Source organism: Xiphophorus hellerii, chromosome 23, assembly GCF_003331165.1.
Source record: "Xiphophorus hellerii strain 12219 chromosome 23, Xiphophorus_hellerii-4.1, whole genome shotgun sequence".
NCBI classification, from domain to species: domain Eukaryota; kingdom Metazoa; phylum Chordata; class Actinopteri; order Cyprinodontiformes; family Poeciliidae; genus Xiphophorus; species Xiphophorus hellerii.
Window position 1 is genome coordinate 17,181,222 of NC_045694.1, and position 23,804 is coordinate 17,205,025.

Consider the following 23,804-nt stretch of genomic DNA (forward strand, 5'->3'; position numbering starts at 1 on the left):
TATATATATAATTATAAAAATTAACAACTACTAACCTCTCCAAAATTAACTACTACAACTAATTAGTTAGTAACAACTAACTAGTTGTTAGTGATTAACAACTACTAACCAACTACTAATTCACAACTAATTATTGGTAGCCACTTATTTAGCAAATAAAAGGAGCTTACAGTCTTTTCACAAAACTTAGCTCTATTTAAACATTTTATCTGTATGATTACATCAATATATTTAGATTGTCAATTTAGACAAGGACAGTATATATTTTCATAATGCATGGAACCCAATAAGGACACTTGTGAAGTAAATTTGCATCTCAACAAATTACACCAAATGGATATTGAAACATATGTTGAAGAGATTTGAGGTTACTTTTTAGGCAAGTTTGAATGTATAAAGCCAGCTTGCAACTGATCAAAATGTGCACACACTCAGCATGCATCTTTTAAATTTCACTGATACAGAACTGTCATGTACATTTCATTTCATTCAGACACAGGGGAAATAAAATAGGGGTTGTGGCTTCTTCAAAAACAATTCATACACGGCACAGGATCAAGACCAGAGCACAAGGAGGTCGAAGTGGTTTTCAGCAGTTCAAATTTAATACTTTGTCCCCCTTTCTCTACAGAAACCCAGGTAAAAAAAATCCCCCACTCTCATAAAATACAACAGCAGCAGTTACCAGTAAAAAAATGAAATGCAAAAAAAGAGAGAGAGAAAGCAAAGAGGAGAGGGAGAAAGAGAGTAGGAGGATGAGGAGGCAAAAAAGGAAAATATATATTTTCTATATCTGAGGAGCGAGTCCAAAGTCCATCATCAGACCATGTAAGGGAGCAAGAAGGAATCTGGGAACTTGCTGTTGTGTTTGTTCAAAACTGAGGGTAGATGAAGCCAAAAAAAAAAAAAAAAAAAAAAAAAAAAAAAGAATCAAAGTGAGTCAAGTCCAATCCAACTAGGGGAAGGAACCAGCACTCTAAGGCAGGGATTTATTTCAGGAAGGGCTTTCTCCCTCTCTGGATGAAAGAAACTCTCACTCCTCTTCAGCCTCTGTGATGCATTTTGTCGTGTACAGATGTATTTTGCAAGTTTGTGTATGCAACAGGTAAATCGGAAGGTGTGTCTGTCATATATATGGTCAACACAGTTGCCCCTCTCACTTGCTGCAAGAGAGGTGGCATTTTTCTTTCCTTATTTCTTCATTCATTCCTTTCTTTTTTTTCTCCCAATATCAGTCCAAGACTACCTAGTAGTCATCCAAATCAAAGAACTCGTCGTCCTCTCCTTGGTACTCCATGCCCTGGAAATCCACCCTGTACCGCAAGATACCTGTATGACACAAAAATGAATGAGTGACTTTCAGAAAACTTTATATTACTTTTGGAAGAATAACTGTACCATAAAGAAAGATTTCCATAACTCAACAAATTAGTATCTAAAGCCGTTATTCATAACAAACCAGATATTATCCTATAATTTGTAGCATACCTGGTTGTCTAATTTTCATAAGCTTTTGTATTCGCACGCAGGATTGAAGCATTGCTCTTCTAAATACCAAAAAACATCCATCTTATTTGATCAAATATGGAAACTTTTACAGCTGCAAAGATGCTTTGTGTATTTCTCAAACACTTGACCTTTTAAGTGAAGTTTATTTACAACAAGGGTACTATTCCTGACTCTTTAGTTTTACTAAAAACATCAGCACACTGACCCCCGATGCCTCCAAAGCCCTTGACAAATTGGGACCCTTCCTGACTTTTGTCTGTTACAATTTCCAGCGTTGCTCCAAACTTCTTGTAGTTGTTTGCGAACCACTCCAGCAGTGGCATGCTCTCAATCAGCTCGTGTTCCTGCCCCGTCTTAAAAAAAAAAGAAGAAAAAAAAAAAAGAGTTGGGGAAACACTTCATCATGTGTAATAGCTTTTACTTAATGCAGATATATGCAATGCTCACCTCCTTGTCTGTAAAGTGTGACTTGTCTTTCTCTTGCTCAGGCGTCAAGTACAAAATCTTCTCATCTAATGAATGAAAACATAAATATCAGAATTATATTGAAATAATAATCCCATGGTTAGACTGGGGTTAAAGGATAACATTTTATGTACCATTCTCTGCCCCGTTGCTCTCTGCCCCATGCACACGTAGAACATAACGCATAGTGTCCAAATTCTCATACACTATAAGGATCTCCACTGCTCCCATTTCCAGGGCTTTCAGCGTGTCCTCCACTCCAAAGCAGTACTTCCCTGTATCCTGACTGATCTCATCAAAGTACCGCCCTGCAGAAAGAAGAAAAAAACAAAACAAAAAAACATCAAACAACTGGTGAATACTTATTTCTCCAAATGAGAACAAAACAATAAAGAAATCCTACCTATGAGTTTCTTCTCCTGGATGAACTTAACATTAGACAGGACTTCTGCCGACAGCTCGATAGCTTGGTTGAAACCGTTTTCTCCTCCATACGAGATGTCAACCAGCTTCAAAACCTTAGCCTGTAACCTCTGTGGTAAAATACATAGAAATGTGTTACATATCAAAATTATTGTCTAGAGTGAATTGAAATCTGACTGTTTTTAACTACAAAAAATTATGGCTTTTTAGTTTTTGTATTTGTAAAGAAAAACACACTTACAGGGTCAAACATGTCGGACTGGCTTAGTTCAGTCTTAAAATCTGCAGAGCCAGCCAAGACCATTCCCGCCACATTAACTTTGTCGTTAGACACAAAGAGCTGGACAGCAGTCTCAGCAACTTTCCTCACATAGTTATGTCTCTTTTCCATTCTTAGACGAGCAAAACGCAGAGCAGACTGCCCTCCTCTGCCTGAAAGAGGGTGATAAAAAAATATATTTTGAAACTCTGAATAAGCAAAAGTAACATTAAACCAGAATAGGCTATTATTTAATAATCCGCCCTGCCTTTAAAAAGAGAGAGGGAAAAAAAAAAAGAATATGTTATCATTGAGGTGCCGTACCGTGTTTCTTGGGTAGGTCCACAGTGAACTTGTGCAACACCTCCCGGGTGTTGCCCTGCAGTGTGCCAAACAGTGCCCCGCTACCGTCGATCACAATAAAGCCAAATTTGCTATCATCAGAGAGCAGGGCTGTCAATGCCTGAGAACAGCAACGAAACAAGTGTAACAATGTTGAACAAGTGAAAGATAAACAAGTTCACACATGAAAAATGATCTCCAGAAGGAATATGAAAGAAAGAATTTGAGTAAAATCTCTCACCTCGGTGTGGAATTTGTTATCACAGAGGTACAAAGAGGTGTTGATTGGTTTAAAAGGCTCAAAGTCGATATTGACTTTCTTCTCCTTGCCTTCCTCTGTCACAATTGTGCCACAATACACAACTAAACCATTTGGTGGCACTGATGAAAGAAGGCAGACATACAGGTTAGATACATGTTAGGCTTCAATACTGATACACAATGTCTTTTTTGGGGGGGAGAAGCTAGAAATTGACTGTTGTAGAATATAGAGAGAATATACTACTAAAGTAAAAAGTTTTCAGTTGGAAAATGACTTCAGTTAAATATTTTTTCCATGACTAGTGAAAATATAGTTTCAATCCAATATTTTTGTAATGTACAGTTTGTGGGGATAAGCACGCTTTGTATTATCATTTGGAAATTACTTTTTTTAATTTGTCCTTGTGCATTGGTTAGGATAAACTAATGGTGTTTGTAATTCTCAAAGACTGAGTATGACTGGGATTGTTACCTTTGGCATGTTAACCATTTCCACTACTGGTTTCATGAGCTCATCAATAATGCCATTTTAACACTGTAAAATAGGATTAGATGTAATAAAAGCGTACCGTTCAGCAGTTTACTAAAACTGTGGTAGCTTAGTAGTTTTTGTTAGTGGGTAAGGTTTATTTTTAAAGCAGTATTTATTTTTGTGAGACTCTTGCAGTGATAGATTTACAGCGGAATAGACTGCCGAGTTACTATAAATTACTTTTCATTGTCACTTATCTTTATCACACTACCATGGCTGTACAATATTTGAAAATCTTATGACTCTTAAAATTATAAATATTTTGATCACTATGTTAGGTATGACATGTGCCTATTTTCTTCTTCCCTTTCTTTCCCCATTTGCCTTTATATCTCTCTGTGACCTTTAGCAGTTCAAGCAATGTACTCTGTATGTGATGTGAGCATTTGCTGCCATGATACTCTACCCAACCAGTATATAGTTACTGGTTACTGTATACTGGTAGTATACAGTAAGGTGTATACTGCCAGTTAATAACATTTAGAATGTAATTGTTAGGCAACAATTATTGCACTCTAAACAGTCATTTGCTATATTAATACTGCACACACTGATACACCTATTTATTTTAACACGTACCCTTGTTGTAGAGTTTTAGTCTTTGCTGTACAGAGGTGATGGCCCCGAGTACGGAGAGTCTGTTAACTCGACTCTTGATGTTGGAAGCAGTGCCAAACTCATCCGCCAACATCTTGGCTACTCTGGAAATCTGGTCCTTTGGGGGAATGATCAGTGAGATCATGCTGGTGCCATTGCTATGTAAGAGATGAGGATTTACAGTTAGTGCCTGAAAAAAGTCAGAGAAGTTATAATATACAACTAAATATTTATTGGTCAACTATTGGTGACACTGATATAATGAATATAGTAAATTAATACCAGGTTTTATTTAATTAACTTCTATATGACCTTCTGTTACTCCAATAACTCCATTTTTATTTCTTTATTATTGTGTAAACACACAGTGTTCCTTACAAAACGTCACAGATAAAAAGGTTTTAAAGTGATGGGTCAACAAAGATGGTCTTTCATCTGCACACAACTAAATCACTGCCCTTGAAAGCAAAAACTGCGCATGGCATGTGTATCCTTTCACGACCTGTTGTGAAGACAAAGCACACTAGTACAGCCTGACACCGGACACAAACACTCAGCGGCAGGTAGCAAGGGCGGGATGAATGTAGGGCAAATGGTCAACTGTGTGTGATATGGTGGGCCTCAGAGCACAGCACTAACTGGCACTTAATGACAAGCTGTCACAGAACAGACAGTGTAACAGGACACACGTTTCAGATATGATTCCTGATCAGTAGAGACACTTAAAACGCTCATGTCCCTTAATACAAGTACTGAGCAGATTTTTTTTTTCACCTTTCCCTCCTAAGCAGGTCACTCTTCAGCATAACACTCAGCTGTCTGCTGGCCATGAGGTGACCAACATAATGAATCTTTAGGGGATTTTTTTAAATTCTGTAATATGAGCCATGTCTACATCAACGTAGCAAACCTGATCTCAAGCTGTAAAATGTATCTTGGGGAGCACTTGGACGCCAAACTGTACGGTATGTATTTTTCCTTTCCATTAAACTGCGTTTTTATTTAAAGCCACCCATAGCGGCCTCTTTTCAGAGATGACGTCTGCTAGCGGATTGTGCTAGCAAAAAAAGCTAGTATCGCTGCTTCCACATTACTACACTTTACTTTCAGGAAACAAAAAAAAAATCAGAATAATAGTCTGACAAAATACAACTTAAGCGAAAACATCCTCGCGTCGTAACACAAAGTTTAAAACTCTTTGACACATTGATAGCGACGGTAGCTAGCGCTTAGCAACCAGCTAACAAAATAGCAGCTAACGTAGCAATGCTAACCACTCCCAAATTCGGCCTCATTTACTCGATGTCCAGCTGTTGCGGCAGTACACATTCACACAGTTACTCGTTGCCATAAAACTGAGGTCCAACGACCGCAGGCATCACATTGACACACAGCCTAAATTAATCGCTTACCCGCGGGCAGCTTCCAAACTTTTGATCAGCTTCTTGATTTTCCATATCTCCACGTTTCTGTCCGCCGCGCTGGGGTCGTCCGCCATCTTTCTGCTGTAATAGCTTCAGCACCTGAAAAGACGTTGAAATAACAGGAAAACATATGGAGTGAGTCATCCGAGAAGCTAACTGTCTAGTACACAAGACCTTGTTAGGCGGACATGTCTGCTGTAACTGCACCGGGTGCCGCACCAAACTGCTAGTCTTTCACCGTTATAGCACATGACCACTATTGGCAGTTGAGCTGACCGTGAGGGAAGGGCTCCGCTTAGTCTGCCACTGTTAGCACAGTGCGCGGAGAATACGAGGCCTAAAGTTAACCAGGCCCTAGCGTTCTTATCTAATACGACCTACTTTCTTCGCGTTCCCCTGGAAACCATATGGAGACCATATGGTCGCTTTTAATATACCGATAATATGAATAGAAAAAATGCCGGTATATTACCTGCCTCGGACAACGCCGCTCCACTCCGCTCTCGTTCTGCTGCGTTACGTCGAGTCGGTGGTGCGAAGAATGACGTTGCGTTCCTAACCGGTTTCTCTGCGCGTGGTGCTTTCGACAGGAGCTCACATGTGGGAGGTGGTTAGAATCATGGCGTTCACTTCCTGGAAACCGCATAGAAACCAATGAGATATCTTAAATGATCTGTCAGTTTAAACCAAACTGAAATGCGATTGGATATAATTTAAGGACGTCCCCCTAAATGGGTGGAGACCTTCAACTATAATTCATGGGACTTGTAGTACTTCGGATAATATTCGAGCGGGTGTGGAACATCGTAAATAAATAAAAACGATCAATATTACCCCTATGGGCTTATGTAAATCATTTATTTACATACTTATGAAGAGATATAAATAATTCAGAATCTTAGCTGCAATATAACAGAACATAATTTGTCATGTTAAATAACACACTAAAAAGACATAGTAAATTCGACTGCCTATTTAAGGCCAAGAAAATATTCAATTATGGCAGCAAAAATATGAATCGACGTTTAAGACGGCGATCCAGTGGAAGGTCTGTTTGGTCCATTTCTCAACTGCCTTTAAGCTACTTGTCAAAGTTCACAGTAAATAGAACCATAAACTACTATGGAAGTTTATGCTTGTGTCACAAATAGTTTCAGATCATCAAATATCTACAAAAAGAACCGGATTAGATACAAAATACAGTTTTTACATAATGATTTAATCTGTTAAGGGAAAAAAGCTATCCCAGCAGTCATCACATGTAATTTCTGCCTAATCCTCATAGTTGGCTGTACCTGTGATGGCACCCACTGCATTCAAGTAGTTGCAGTAAATGGCAGTCATTTTTACCTTTCTGTTAAAGAATATTGTCCCATCTTGCAGAACTGATGTGTTGGATGTTTTCAAGAATGTACTTTTTTAGGTCATGCCACAATATCTCAATTGTATTTAATTCCATACTTGCCTTCATTTTTTGAGTCCTTGCTTTGGATTATTGTCTTGTTGCTTGACTCACATGCTCTTAAACCTTAGGTCATGAACTGATGCCCAAAATTTCTCCTTCACATTTTTTTTAATAGAGAACAGAATTGATTTTTCCATTAATTACTGCTAGTCATCCCTGATCTCTATGCCTACATTTTAGAGGCATAGAGATCTCAAAAATGAGGTTGTCATCTCAAAAATGACAACCCCAAAATGAATTCAATATATCTCAGGAACTGGAAGGTGTATTTGAATGGTTCTGGTATAAAAATGAATTTAACACTCAAGAGAATACTCTAGAGGTCTAAAAATCAACATTTCTACTACTGAGTGAGAGCAAATAAATATGGCCCACAATGAAAAAAACAAAAATGAAATTAAAAAATTCCAATAGAATATATTTTGTGATGTTTTTCCTTGAAAGTATGCAGAAATCCAGATCCTCTAGCAACCCACAGTGCAGGCTCTGCATTTACTGTACCAAATTTTCCTTCCAATAAAAAAGATAAAAATTGTTAAAAGTCTAGGCGAACATTCCAAATGTTCAATTTTTGGACATTTTGCCACCATGCGTGCAATTACAAAATGTTCTCTTTTAAAAAAATTATTTATTTATTTCTTCCCCAACTTACATCTTGCTATAAATCTCCATTAAAATTAATAACAATGGTTTTTGAAACAATATAAAAGTACTGTTAAAAAGTACTCTCTTGTGTACTCTGGTCATAGAAGTATTCAACATTAGAGTCTGAAAATCAAACACTGCAGGGCAGTTTATCTGTAACCCATCAGTTGTTCTGGAGGATTAACACATTGAATAGCCAATAGAATCAGTGGGAGTATACAAAATCACATAGCAACATTATTCACCAACCCCACTGGGGTTACCCCAGCGACGGAAAAGGCATTTGTATTAATGAGGAAAACGCTCACCTGCACTAAAGTGAAGGAACGTTTGTCTGAGTTTTCTCCACAGTATCCAAGGGGACAGAAAAGTTGAAAATAGCGAGGAATCACATCAATGTGACAAAAGGACAATGGATTACAAGATCTGAGTGGAAATATTCATTCAAACATGGTTTCTGACAATGAAACAGCAAAGGTAGGACTCAAATTATGTTTTTGGCTTTGTGAAATGAGCCTTGTTTTTCGTATTCTTTGGCTGCTGGTTCAGTGAGTTCTGCACATAGTTGTGAAGCTAGTGGAAAGAGCATAGCTTTGATTTTAATCTGATAGGTAGTTTGTTAGGACTGTGTTGCACTATTTCTGCTGTGTGTTTTACCGGATATGCCTCTTTAGCGTCTATTTACTTTCTTTATTTAGCTGCTTAGTGTTGAGGCTGGGTGTTGTTAAGGTAGAAAATATTTTTTCAATCATTTAGATGAGCTTTTGCCCATTTCGTGGAGCAATATGCCTATATTGTGTTTGGATTGGATTGATCTTGTTGGCAGAAGTGCTGCGGGACCCAAAATTGGGCCACTAGTGATGTAGGTTAAAGCAGTACAGGAGCCACAGACCATTATACCAGCTATGTTTCTCTAAATGACTGGGCCTGTTGGGTTATTTTTATTCAGCAGTGGTTTTTGCCTTAAATATCTCCCATGGAGTTAATTTTAGGTCACAATTATTCAGGCTTAGTGGTATATGTTATTTTTGGGTTCTTTTGTGGCTTCCTAAATTATTTCTTGATTCAATCTTGGATGTATTTTTTTTTTTTGGTGGCCCTCTTTGGGACAATTCACCAGTTTTCCACATTTTCTTTGTGAAACCTACTTGACAATGACTATCGCTGTAGTTTAAAGGAGCCTACTCAGAAATGACTTTATAGCCCTTTCAAGGCAGATAGATGGCTCATCATTTCACAAATTTCTTTAGATTATGACAAGATGCTGCTTTTTTAAATTTGAACCTTTCTTGTTATTAGATATATCATTTTAAATGGATGTCATGGTGTCAGTTTTCAGTAGTGAAAATTTCAGCTTTCCTCATATGTATATATAAGATGTGGGGCTGTCAACAGGAACCAAATTGCAACAGTTTGCCTAGTCACATATTCTACCACATCACAGTCATCAGACTGCAGTTCATCAGGACTGTTTAAGTTGTTCCCTTTTCCTTGTATGCAGCTTTTCTGCCTGACGGGAAAAACTGCCCATCTGTAAGTGTGACATTGCACTGAACCTTGGAAAGCAAAGCAACCAATATAATTAGCCTTATCCATTTGAAACTGATTCATCTTCCATTGCACCTGCAGGACAAATACCTGTTTCATGTCAAATTCTGATTCTGATGTTTTGGTCGAAGATGCAAACCTAAATCATGACTGCATAATGAGTACTTTAAGAATAACTCTTGTATTATAGTACAAGCCTCGTGTGGTTAGTTGCATCACAGTACTGACATGCTAAGCTAGTAATTTTCAAACATGACTGTGAAGAACTGCTCTATTAATAAATAGCACAAGGAATAAAATAAATTGGAGGCAAATATTAACAGTTCACATTGCTTGTTCACATTACAACCATTTATTTGATAAAAATACATGGTAAAAGCTAATGATGTACTTTTCAAAATAGAATAGGTACCATTTAATGGTGTATTGTTTCCAAAGCCAAAAAACCCCCTCAAAACTTCATATTTTATTGATATTGACTGTCCTTGCTTCCACTAAAAGCAGAAATATTATCTAGCAAATAGAGCAGAAAATGAAATTAGTTGTAAATATTTATCTATTCATTAACAATTGTTGATTTAAATGTAATTTAGTCTGGTTTGTTAAACACAAAACAGTGTTCAATCTGAGAGGAGTTATATGTTCATTTTGTCTTCATCAGCACTGAGGCAGCCTGAAGTTTTTATTTTTGTTTTTTTTTACAGTGATTGAAAATTAAGGCCTTAGCAGATTTACACCACTAGATGACAGCATTGGTTAGTGGGGAAACGAATGGCTAAGTCTGTGTCTGTCATTAAATAAATATTCGTGATGCTTCTGTCTCTTTGCGACACTCAATAACACATTTAGAGCTGCGGCTTTTTTTGTTTCCGTGTCTAAGTTTGGCACACTGTTTATTAGACATTGTTACGTTGCCATATGTTGTATATTAGTCAATGTCTGTAGTGTATTGGAACTGTTTCCATCAGAACAAACATCTGTTTGAGTATGGGGCAACAATCTCAAAGAAGATCCCTGCAGTATTATGAATCCCTGGTGAATAGAAAGGTTAGAGAGAGGTGCAGCAGAGCTGGGGAATTTCTCTGGCACTGTCAGGAAGACTACATCATAGGGAAAATGTGATGAAGCAGTTTGTGAAACTCACCCCCTCTGAAAATTTCTAGCACTTTTATCAGTGCCAATTCATCACCATCTGTCGACCATCAGTGCTAGAGCGATCTGTCGGCTGGAAATGGATGGTGCTCACTGTGCTGTGAATGGGGCCTGCCCTGAGCAGAGTGGCTATTCCTCACTTCATCTGATTGTCCACATGAGCATAGGTATGCAGAGAAAGTTGACATGGAGTTAATTTTTTTTTTTTTTGCTCGACAATTCTCTCTCTTTCTGTCTTGCTTTCTCCTTCTTTATTTTTGTCTCTCTCTCCCTCTCTGGGGGAATATCTTCAACTTCTCAAAATAGCTAAAACTCCATCAGATTGGGTAAATAGTGTTTGTGAAAAACCATTTTTAACATGGCACTTATTGTCAATTGGAGTGAAGGCTGGACTGGGCTTGACTGTGCCATTCCAACATATGAATATGCTTTCATAAACCATTCCCTCATCATACTGGCTATGTTTACGGTTTCTGGACTACTGAGGAGAATTTCTGCTTGAGTCTTTTAAACCTTTGCAGCCTGTGACACATTTTCTTTGTGGATTGCCCTCTATTAACTTGATCCTTCTTCCAATCAGCTCAGACCAGCTTCTCTATCATAGCTTCTTCTCTCAGCATGATGCTGTCACTACAGTGTTTTAGCTTTTTGTGTTCAAGTTTATGAACTGTGTTAACTTATCTTTTCTTCGATAGCATTTTACAAGGTAATTTGAGTTTCAGTCTTGTCTGACATGTTCTATTTTTTTATATGTCATCTCCCTTATTTGTGGAGTTTATAACTAACAGCTGCTCTATCAATAGACTTTAAGCTGTGGATCTCTCCAGCTCCCAGAAAGTTGAATATGGGCCTCTTGCATGTTTCTCTAATTAATACTATCCTTTTCCTGTCAAATTGATTAGTTGAATGACTGTTTTTGGTGATGAACTGAAGAGATGTCTATGTTTTCAACTTTAGAAATTGTGTAATAACGCAGTCATGTTGTAAGTGTCTCCACAACTTTCTCCCTGGACATTACTGACTATTAAAAAAGTTTTCACTTCACAATTATGCAATATCCAGTTTATATTGGTCTACCATATAAAATAGCAATAAAATATGGTAAACGTGGAGTGGAACATGATGCTGTTATTGTGGTTGCATTTTGACCTGTTATTGGTGTTGTAATGGGACAAAATGTGAAAACGTTTTAGGTGTGAGTATTTCTGCAAGGAACTTGCATTTTTTGAAGAGATCTGTAAGAAAATGTGTGTCCCTTAAAGTTAAATTATCTTATTTAAAATAAATTTGTTCAGAATACCACAGAGTGGCCTTATTAAAAAAAAAAAAAAGAAATAAATACCAGAAAACCAGAAAAATAGATCACTGCTTATTTTTCCCCGATGAGTTATTTTATTAATTAAAATGAATACCTAATTTAACTGTTGTAATTTTTTGTGCTGGGCTTCAGTTTATAGATAAGATGGACATTCATCACTCTGTGCTTTGAGCCAGGAGACCTTTTATTTCCCAGCTTGTAACAAGAGCGCATAGCAGTCAGTGTCACATCTGTGTGTATCATGACAGCCAATCCATAACGAAGAAGGGAGCCTCATGCGAGTGTCTGAGGTGTCTACATGCTTGAGAGTGAGAGAATTACTGTGTCTGCAGAGTGACCCAGAACAGATGCAACCAGGTTCATTGAGGCCCCATTTCCATTTTGTGGCCATCTGCTTAAGCTGAGTAGAGCGAAGAAAGAAATACATTTAGGGATTCACAGGAGTATTCAAGGACACCGTCTTGTACGTCATCGTCAGAAGTTGATACACCACAAATACTTGAAGTAGTGACACAATTCTATCAGGTGTTTAATGAAAAAGAAGAGAAACTTCTTGAAACACATATTTCTATGACTTCAGTGCCTTTTCTTCCATTAAAAAAATATCTGCCACTTTGTACGTACAGGGCTGCTAGTCACATATAGACCAAAGAAGACTTTTCAGAGGGGTGAATATCTCTTACTCTCTGCTGACTAGCTAATCTGTGACACAGCCTGTGCTTGTCTCTCAAGCTTTCATTTTTGGTCTTTCCAACAAAAACAGAGGATCAGAGTCAACAGCATTTCAGTGGTATGCTGATGACTTAATCCAATCTTCTTAGGTTGTTTTGCATGGGAGCAAGCATGTGCAAATGTTGATGTCTGGCTGCTATCCATATTTCCTTTGTCAATTTTGACTTTGGAGACAACAGCAGAGGAAGCAGAAGGGATGTATTTTTGTGTATTTGCAAATCTCAGAGTTTGACATTCTTGTCACATCCCGGGCTCCCTTACTGCTCCCCACACAGGGAGAAGGAGATTTAAGGATCTGCACTGTAATATTAAGTGGATTAATCAGGAATTGAGAGCCGAGGTTGTCATAAATATAAATGAGTTCTTTTAAGGCATAGGATGAAGCATGCATCAAGTTCGCACAGTGTAGGCTATTAGAAGTTTATTTGAGCAGTGGATTAAGACCAATAACCTCAATTTAGAGGCCAGGACATGATGTCAATCTTAATGATGCATTGGAAAGGGGTTAAACCCTAAGGTAATATTTACCAGCTGGCTCATATACACCACTGACTGACCCAGGGCATAAACCAATTGTCTTTCATGCCTCAGGGAGCAGAGGGTTTAATGTGTTTTGCAGTTTGATTTGAACTTTAAAAGTCTTAATGTCTTTTTTCTGCTCGTGTAAAGTAGGCACATTTATATTTTAGGATAAGCTGAACAGTTCGAGCAAACAATGTGGTACAAGTCTTTGTCAAGTATTGAGATTATGAAAAACACATCACATGACGATTTAATTCCAGGGTTTGCCCCAAAGCAATCCATATCCTAAAAATACATAAAGATATTAACATAAAACCCCTACATTAATGTGCGACAGCATAAATTCTAACTAGCTAAATACATCTTGTCTTTTTGCACTGTTGGCATGACTTACAGTATATGAGTATATAAGTGTGGATTCCACAAGACATAAGAAACCAAAGGCATTAGAAGTAGCTCTGTTCATTTGTGTATGTCATGGAATGAATAGTTCTTACAAGGCAGTTACATAAATCTTTGTCTGATTTGAGACAAATCAAGACAAGAATAAAAATGACAGCTGCTTTTTTTTTTTTTTTTTTCAAATTCCTCCAGCCATGCCAGAACAACTTTGAAATAAGTTTATTTGCTCTAAAAGAAGGATTTTCAAAAATGGCAAAAGTCTCCAAGTTCAAACTAACATGAATACAATTGACAGGGCCCAAGATTTATCAGCAGAACCAAAGCGTCCTAAGCTCTGCTTCACTTCAATGCCTCCTTCTGCAATCCAGATAAATGATGGGACTCCACATATTGTTGAAGAAAACATGATTTATAAGACCAAGTCACTTTATTTTATTGCTCTAAGGTCTCTTGACCATTTATTTCCTCTTCTCACAAGAGACAAAGGTCAACACAACCATTCCGACTGCTCTGTGGCTATGGTGGAGCTAAAAAAAGTTTTGAGGAAATTTTCTATCTGGTTCTAATCTGGTTTAAAGCTGTACAACTCTACTTTCTTATTAATTTAGGTGACCGTCCTAAAAGGTGACCTAAAACAATATTGGCAAATCTTTGAATTAATGTTGGAAAAGTTCAGACCACTACATTCAAGGAAGATTTACCATGATGTTTTTTATTTTATTTTTTATTTTTATTTTTTTAGAAACTTAGACCTAATTGTCAGATTATAACTTACTTTGTTTATTGGCGGTTTGGGGACAATTTAATGGCGCATTACTAGTGGTAAGTAGTAACCAGTAGAAAATGTGAATCAGGATTTTAATATCTAAAAAAATATATTTCTGACCAGGAGTTGATTAACTAGAAGATATATATACTCGAGAGTTGACTGCTGAACAAAAGCAAGTTGTTTATTAGAAAATTGGGTGCAACTGTGAGAGAATCAAAGAAACTGGAGTTGAACAGAGGAAATGGGAGTAATGGCCCTAAATTACACAAGGAATGTGGGAAACTAAGCAATCTAAATACGCAGATGTATCCTAAACCCAAATACCTCAGAATCATGGCACTGCCGTCATTCAGATTGTCCGTGTTTACCTTTCTGAACTGAACCAGAGCTCACTACGATTGGTTTCTGCCCTTCTGGATCCCGAACAAGCTAAAGAACTGAATGTCTGTGTGCTACTCTAAAAATATTTGGGACTGATTTACAATCATAGAAAGCCTGATGACTGTATGCATGGTCAGACAGTAGTAGAGCTGCTTAGGCAACTTTATGTGTTGGTTTGCAAGTTTATGTGTTTTTCCAATTTTACAAGACAAGTTTATTTGCATAGCACAGTTCAGTGACAAGGCAGTTCAATATTTAGTTGATGTATATTCTCATATGTTGTTGCAGATTTCGTCATTTAAATTTTTGAGTTAATGTTATAACAAACTAATTTCATTTTCCGTGTTCTTAGTAGATATCTTATGTACAACTCCTCCATTTGCATTAAAATTGTCTGGTAACCTTGTTTTGCTATTTTTCAAGCAATTGTGCCTAAAACATGCCCTATCTTTCCATTAATTCCTGTGCCTCCTCCTGGCTTTCAGCTCAGTCCATCATGGAAAGGAAGGTCCTAGTTTGTTCTCCCCAAGAAAATCAAGTTTTTCCTCAACCTTATCGGTAGATGCATAATCCATGCCATCACTCAGGCAGTGCAACTTTAAATCAGTCTGAAATCATTTTATTGAAGCCACTACCATGACAACCTGACAGATAGACTGATATGGGAGGGAAGACTGGAGGAGGGGATGAAACAGAGGAGAAAGATGGTGAAAAATTGATTTTCTTTGAGCTGCATTAATCAAATTGACAACAGAGAGGGCATTATCTGTTCAATAGATTCAATATGGTGAATAAAATGAAGACAAAGGCGTGCCTAGTGAAGCAAAGATGCTTTGAAGGATGAGGATAAGAGAAATGATCACTAGTTAGTGCCATGTGGCAACACAAATGCATCTGTTCCATTATTTGCTTAAAATACCCATAACGTCATTATGAATTTTATCATCTGACAAAAAATATGCATGATTTGTGTAAGCTCTTTTTAACTGCAGATAATTTTCTGTTATGACAAAAAGACATCAGAAAAATCTGCAACAATCTGTAGCTTCTAGCTTCCAACAACAGAACTACTTATTGGTCAACAAAATAAAGATATGAACACAGGTAAGAACAGAAGCTGTTGCTATTGTAGCATTTGCTTTCTTTTCTAATTTACTTAATTGCATCTCAGGGATAATTCTGCAAATAAGTTGACAAGGTCATGAGTATGATACAGGATCTTGTTTCTTAACTATCGAATCAAATAATTGTCTAAAATGAGTTGTGTTGTTAAAAAATATATTTTTTAAATGAATGTCTTCTACAGGAACGCTATTGGCAAAGCATGTTTTTCTTATTTCTGCGTTTTTGCTACTATTTTGCTATTACTCAGCCAAGAAAGCCAAATGGGAAGAGTTCAGTTCAAGAACAAAGCAGGAAGTCAAAAATCTAAAGGTAAAGAGTTCCTGTCTGCAGCCGCTATAAACATTCATTACTATTGACAGAATGTCAGTTTGCTGCTTCGTAGGAAAGTGTTGAGCTCATACATATTTTCACCATTATTTGAACTCTTTGCTTTTCATAATTTACCGTTTGAGTGTTATACATTATTATGAAAATATGTTGGTTAGCATGAATATTAACCAGAAATCAAATACTGATAAGGTTTTAATCACTTTGCATTAAGACCAAAACAATAAAAATGATTATGCATTAATAGGGGGTGGTCTGGTTAAAAGAAAAAGTCAAATCAGAAAAACTCACTTTTTTTTTTAATCACACTTAAAGACTCACCCAGGCAACGAGATACAGTGTGCAGCAAGGTTTTGCCATCAAACTCTAATGAGCAGATCAAGCACACTGGCAATGTGTGGTTCAGTATCTAATCCAAGGACACATCAACATATTAATAGGGAAAGAAAATGTAAAGGCAAGAAAATGAACAGACTACCATGACTTTCCAATGACTGGTTTTTATCTCAAGGCATACGTTTCTATAAAAATTTAATTACCTTTTGTGGACAGCCCAATGTTGTGACACTGTTAAACTCTGACTGTACAGTTTTTTGTTTTGCTTCATAACTCAGTAAACTCAGATGCATGCAATATCTAATAATGTATGTCACCACATTTATGCTTAAAAACAGCAAGTATTTTCAGTAGCTTCCTTTTAATAAGCACATTCAATGTCTAAATCTAAACTCAGGAATTAGATTTTCTATCAAGACATTTTTAGCTGTCAATCAAGCTTGTGTATGCACTGCTCACAACCCACCCGCCCCCCTTGTTCTCTGCTGCACTGCAAATTCTTCCTGAGAATTCTTCAGGGAAATATTTCAGTAACAGCAACAGAGACTAACCTGATATGAAATAATACGGGCGGACATGTTCTTCTGTCAACTCTGGTTTGTAATTGCGACAGCGAAATGATCATATGTTTCATCTCCTCTCTGTCTCTGAATGCCACAGTTTGCAGTAACTCACCAACATAATTTGGAACAAACTCTACAGCAGTGCATTCTGCGCATGTGTTCTCAAAAAGTTTCTCTCTGAGACCTGGCTTCAAAAGTTGCCGAGAGTCTGCAATCACTGCTAAGATTTACTGGTACACATGTAAATGAGCAGCTGGATCGCAACAATTACGGTTTCACTGAAAACCAGCTTTGTGTTAACGGGGTCTGAGAGGCCCAGCATGGTCAGGTCAAAGTCAAACAGTGGACATCCAATCACGTAGTTGCGAGACATGAGGGAATGACGTTACAACATTATATAAAGTTCGAAAAGTTGATTTTGCACAACATATCTCTTTACCCCAGCATTAATATTTAGTATTAATGAGGAAGGAAACTAAATGCATAAATTATAACTTTAAAAGTAATGGCAGAACATCTCCAAGCCTTGCAGTAAATTGTTCTTTTGATGACTCACAAACTTAAAAGCAAAAAGGTGCCCTTTTGTTGGGTTGGGAAAGCAATTTTCTGATGAGAAATTTAATAAAAATGTCCCTCTTTATGAAATCAGAACAAAAAAATAAAGATGCTCTAGTATAAAGACACACTTCTGTATGGTTTCCAAGGAGACCACTTAGTATCAAATTAATACCGTACTCCTAAAAGAACATTTTTGCCCATGGAGAGACAAACAGCAGTTTTATTACAAACAGGAATAATTGTTTCAGAGCCACAATGGCTTGACTGCATCCAGTTGCTTTTAATATCATAAGAAAATATGGATATGTAATTTCCAAAAATGTACATGTATTTTTTTTTTTATTTGTTTTGTTTTGTTTTTTAGTGAAGCATAGATCTTTTCTGCCCACAGCATCACCATCCACAATGACTCTTTGGTTGTTGTTTGGTGTGAGCTCTAGCAGAGAGGATGAGGGTTTTGAACTAATCTTTGTTTTAAAGAATATATCAGGATTTTGTAATGTTCAGCCTAAATGTGATGTTCTTGTAGTAAGCTATCAGAAAAAAAGCAACATAATGACAGCCGTTTCAACCTTTTCAGTAGAGATTTGTCAACAGGATGTTAATAAATATAATTATGAAGCCTTGCATTAGTATACCAAGGAAAGAACAAACTTTTTACAGCTCACCTGAAGCCATTTGTCTGAAAATGAAGAGTGCATTCAGCTTATGGTCTTTAATTCTCATACCATATTGTTTTTACAGTCTTGTTGTTTGAGTACTGCAATTAGTTCACATTGTCACTCATCCTCTAACTCTTCATCCAGTTCCTCTTTCAATCTTTGCAATAATCTTCTCCTTAGGCTTTCCAGACTGATCCAAAATTGATCTCTATATAGCCCATTTCCCAGTTTCACATGGTGTGACCCAAATTGCTTTGGACAGGCACAGCAGTGCAGCATGTGATGGAAGTCCTTTTGTTGTGAAGTGAGTCAGAAAGCTGAAGCAGAAAAAGCACTTGCACCCAGCGAGGCACACAATGGAGCAAGATTTGTTGAAACAAAATGTTCTATTAGGTGTCTTTCAACAGCACAACGGTCTCAGGTCAGCGCAAATCTGTCAGAGCCACGGCAAAATCTAAATGGCTCAACTAAAAGTATAGAAGAGTATTTCTACTTCTGCAAAACATGATGTTTAGTACTTCAGTGGTGGCAAAAGTAGGAATGAAACCTTTAGCTCTGCTCAACTTATTGTTAATAAATAGGTTTAATCCCAAATTTAACACCAGGAGAATGTACACTGGGCAGGAAGAAAGAATGGGACTAGTTCACATTAGTGTTGAAGTTAGAAAAAGTTTACTACTCTGTTGCAACAGAGCAATCATTGAAGATGACAATGAAAATCAAGGAGCAAATCAGTAAGCTAGCAAAGCTATAACAAAATTACAGTCCAGGTTATGTGAAATGTTTAATGTGAGCATCTGTGGAAAGTTGCAAAGCAATGGAGGAGGACAAGAATAACAAAGTTAAGTTCAAGTCCGATACATTGTTAAAAGTCAATGCATTGTGTAGTATATTATGAAACACATGACACAGACGGGGAGCTGCAGCAGCTAGTTCAATCTCTCAGTTATGGTGAGAGACCATAACTGAGATAAGGGTATTGAAATACCCTCTATACCCTCTATTGAAAAGGATATAAAACTATTGGGTTGTTAGATAAAACCCAGCATCATAAAATCAGAACAGTGTTGAGTTGAGTTCACTTAGAACAGGGGTGTCAAACTCCAGCCCTCAAGGGCCACTGTCCTGCAGTTTTTAGATGTGCCACAGCTACAAAACACTTGCATGAAATGGCTTAATTACCTCCTCCTTGTGTAGATAAGTTATCCAGAGTCTTATATGGCCTAATTATTCTACTTAGGTGTGGTGCAGCAGAGGCACATCTAAAAGTTGCAGGACACTGGCCAGTGAGGACTGGAGTTTGACACCTGTGACTTAGAATGTCTGATAGTTAAAAAAAAAAAAAAAACTGGGACCTATGCCCACCTATGCCTACAGAGTGGTAGGGTTGTAGCTCTGCTAAGGGACAGAGAAATCAAAATTAAGGACTGTACTATACATGAATTATATACCAAGAGTTAAAAGCAAAAATTTGAGAAGTTCTGGCATGTAAGGGCACAGTGATGCCAGCGGTGATCAAAGCCCCCAACGGACTGTGACCTCTGAGTGACTAGCTTCAGCAGGGTCCCTGGAATAATGCTTGACATCTGTGAAACTTCAGATGAGCGCATATTCTCTTCATTATGTATTGATGCTGAATATTAGAGTGTGTGTGAGTCTTTGTCTTCCTTTTTAAGAATGTCTGGTTCTATATTTAGACTTGAACTTTTTGGATAACACAGGAAGGCCAAATAGGATGTTTTCTATGCAAGAGAGCTTTTAGGAGTTGAATGAAAAGAATTCCTCTGCTAATTCTATCTGACGAGTGCTATAAAAAGTATCAACGTGTTTATGTTTTCAAAAATATTTACAAATCCCTTATATGCATAGTCATAAAAATTTGAGCTTTAGTTTAAAATTGGGATGAATATCGATAAAGATAAATTTCAACATAATACTATATTGGGATGTTAAAATACACATCCTAAAGTGTTTTAAATGTCTAAAACTCTGAAAAATACTGTATCTGTGCAAACTTCAGGGAGATTTTGCACACTGTTACTGCACCTGTAGCTACACTTTCAAGTAACTACAGAAGACTTAGATGTGAGCCTCATCTCATGAATTTCAGTTTAAGTTTCACTATCACCTATTTGATTATTGAGAACCAAAGACACACTGGGATTAGAGAGGGTGAAAAAGACTTTGTCGATATATAGACTGAGCCGACAGGATGTCTGAAGATCTCTCTTTGTGTGTGTCTGGGCTTTAGCTGTACCCAGTAGGAAGCTGTAGTAAATGGTCAGGGAGGAAGCCAGTGTTATTCTCATCAAACACACTTTATTGATCTCGGCTACAATTCAGATTAAAAAAACTGCTCATAGTTAGGAATAACCTTCTACTCTCTCTCTCCATATTCCTTTTCTCTGTCTCCATCACACTTCTATTTATGCAGCGTTTATTTGAAGAGATCAATAGGTAGTGACAACAAACAAAGAAAAGAAATACAAAATATCTCCGACTCAAACAGAATGACTGAAAGGATTTGGTCACCTTAGAGAGCACAGTGTTGACTTAAAGGGTAGAGGATAAACCCTAACTCTCCTACAGACCAAGAAGATGGAAAGTATTTGTTGTTTTAGCAAACAAATAAAGGGAATGTCAAAATTTAAATAAGCTCAATTCTGATGTGTCTAGATGTAGCATGTAAAAGAAGAATGCAATGGTTCAATCTACATAAAAGTAGCTATAGATAGTACCTATCATTAAGTAAACATTTCTTTATTTTAAGGAGCGATATAAAGATTCCAACAAAAGGTATATCAGTGTTTACGGTATATTTGTTACATCAAATCACTTGAATCTTACCATAGTCCTTAGCTTTCTGTTGAGGACTTCCCAGATATAATTGTTCAAATTAAACATCTATTACCTTTGTTATTCTAAACATGCAGATTTTTATATTTACATGGCATTAACTCCTTCATAGAGGCACAAGAATGCCAGTAAAAAGTATGTACACGTTTCCCGTTTGAATCTGTACAAGCAAGGGAGGGGAGAAATGTCGAGATAATCATTTATCCTCAGCAAACAGATGCATCCATTAGGCAGCTGCATAGACACCCCATTAGACACGGAGATCTTCAGAGACATGCTATTATTCAGCACAGGAAAAAGCCAATGCACAACAAAGAGCAAAACACGCTGTTTCATGATGTCTTTTAACCGAATAAATCTCATTTAATAGAAAACAGAGTAAGTCATAGTTTTGAATTACTTAAAAATTACAATTTCACATTCCTTCTGAAAGGATTAGGGACGAAAACTGTTCAAGAGTATCCCACAAACAAGATGGTGACATAGAATAGAATAGAATAGAATAGAATAGAATAGAATAGAATTCAACTTTATTGTCATTGCACTGTCACAAGTACAAGCAACGAGATGTAGTTTGCATCTATCCAGAAGTGCTCTACAAGATATAAATATGTATATAAACATATATTTATTTACAGGTGTACAAGACTATGTATGTATGGACTATAAGGGATTATAGCAAAGAGATATAGATATTGTGTATAAATATAAATATAAATATGGGAGCTATATGCACAGATTATGCAGAATATACAATAATGTTAGGAAATGGATTATATATGTATATAATATAATTATAATATAATACAAGATAAATAATGGCAGATAAAATTTACAGATTTATAGGACATGTCAATGTTATTGTAGATAACATAAAATAAATACAGTGGCATTAAAAAAACATTCAAGAAAACATTCTCCACAGATATTTGATATTAAATCTTAAACAGAAATGTACATTTTCAGCACTTTGTCTTCTTCATTGCCTAAATTCTACTTAATTCTACACAGACTGGCATACCACACACAACTAAAGCCTTGAAATAGAAATTTTGCTTAATTTTTTTTTCAATAGGGGACAGGTTGTGATTTTAAATATTAGCTTTCCCAGTCATTTTCAACATACCTTATTTATTTAAAAGAAAGATGACAAGATAACAGAGCAATCAAATGATCTTACTGAGTTTATTTTTAAAAATTGGTACTATGAGCCAAAATGTATAATAGAGCAGATTCTTTAATCTTTGTTTATGGCTGAAGATGACCCTTTTTTGGCATCTCTGTGACAGTAAAAGAGTGAAAAACAGTGATAAAGCAACAATCGCTTCCTCACTACAAATAACCACCAGGGGGCAGAAATATGCCAAGAATTAGACTGCTTGGAGCAGACTTGAAAGAAGGATCTATTGTTACAAACTACACAATAAAAGCATCCATTGGCAGCACAACCACAACCAAACACAGCTGGTTTGAGGCTTGTCTGTTTAAATCATATTTCTGTTTTAAACAGAAGGAGCTTGTTTTTAATGAAATATTTGACATTTAGTTTCATGGCTACTCATTACTTAACATAACTTAATTCAACAATGTTTTTAATAACAGTAAAGCTGAATTTCTAAAACACAACAGAATAACACTGCTTTTATAATACTGAATGTTTTTCTTTTCTCTTTTATGAAAATTTATGAAAATTATGCTTCGTCATTTTCTCTTGATTGCTTCTGAAATGTTTACTTTTTATAGAGCTTTGCCCTGCATTACACGATTTATTATTTTCGCTTTTACATACAATGCAATGGAAATGAAAAAAATATATATTGTGATACAGACCAGGTCAGATTCTGTTTTTAATCATCTTCATGGACAAACAAGCAGGGCAGCTGTGTTTGTTAACTTGAAGGTGGGCCAAGCTATCACAATACTCCATGTGGAAAATCCTTGTGAAAGGCTCATTAAAGGACAAACGGAATCATTACCAATTTTCTCCACTTCAGCCTCCATGGAGATGATGCTCTTCTGGTAAAGTGATGCACCTGGCTGAAGGTGAAGGTGACGGAGGTCAAAGCAGCTCTCTGTAAGGATTATCTCATTTCACACAAGACTAACAACACATATTATTTGTAGGTGACAGGCCGTAGAACATGGGGGATAGCTAGCTGGGGGAAGAAGCTTTTAGAGGCAGAAAGAATTGATAAAATAACAACAGGAGTCTGGAGGAAACAACTATTTTAAAATGTTCATAATATTTCTATTCATAATTGGAAGGTTTGGGTGTCTGTTTTTAAAGACACATATTATTTGTAGGTGACAGGCCGTAGAACATGGGGGATAGCTAGCTGGGGGAAGAAGCTTTTAGAGGCAGAAAGAATTGATAAAATAACAACAGGAGTCTGGAGGAAACAACTATTTTAAAATGTTCATAATATTTCTATTCATAATTGGAAGGTTTGGGTGTCTGTTTTTAAAGACAAAAGGTCACCATGTTAACTATTTAAAGTCATTAGTAATAAAGAAATGCATACAAATTCTTGGCTGCTCAACTAAAATGATATTAAATGCATTACAATGAATGCCATAACCAGAAAGAGATTTGGAGGCGGCAAGGGGATTTAATGGATTGGGCAAACACAA

The 23,804-nt window shown here is 36.7% G+C and overlaps 1 protein-coding gene across 2 annotated transcripts; it reads right to left on the reverse strand.

The window, feature by feature from the left end:
* Positions 1-583: 583 nt before the first annotated feature.
* On the reverse strand, positions 584-6,418 carry etf1a (eukaryotic translation termination factor 1a). 2 transcript variants are annotated; one of them, XM_032555411.1, is made up of 11 exons: positions 6,285-6,418; positions 5,801-5,911; positions 4,371-4,546; positions 3,240-3,379; positions 2,981-3,119; positions 2,639-2,829; positions 2,378-2,507; positions 2,109-2,282; positions 1,957-2,021; positions 1,715-1,862; positions 584-1,329 (listed from the first exon to the last, which is right to left on the reverse strand). In XM_032555411.1, the coding sequence occupies exons 2-11, from the start codon at positions 5,884-5,886 to the stop codon at positions 1,247-1,249; spliced, it is 1,332 nt and encodes a 443-aa protein (XP_032411302.1). In that variant the 5' UTR covers positions 5,887-5,911; positions 6,285-6,418; the 3' UTR covers positions 584-1,246. The 2 variants fall into 2 exon arrangements, with proteins under 2 accessions (XP_032411302.1, XP_032411303.1); XM_032555412.1 differs by having other exon boundaries at positions 6,289-6,387.
* Between the last annotated feature and the right edge of the window lie 17,386 nt (positions 6,419-23,804).

What these genes read in the sequence shown, in the direction of transcription:
- etf1a (XM_032555411.1), bottom strand. Translation starts at nt 5,886, where the DNA reads ATGGCGGACGACCCCAGCGCGGCGGACAGAAACGTGGAGATATGGAAA. An exon ending in ACTAAAACTCTACAACAAGG is followed by an intron (nt 3,380 to 4,370) that starts GTACGTGTTAAA and finishes TTCTTTCATCAG; the next exon opens with TGCCACCAAATGGTTTAGTT. An exon ending in AGTCCGACATGTTTGACCCT is followed by an intron (nt 2,508 to 2,638) that starts GTAAGTGTGTTT and finishes ATTTTACCACAG; the next exon opens with AGGTTACAGGCTAAGGTTTT.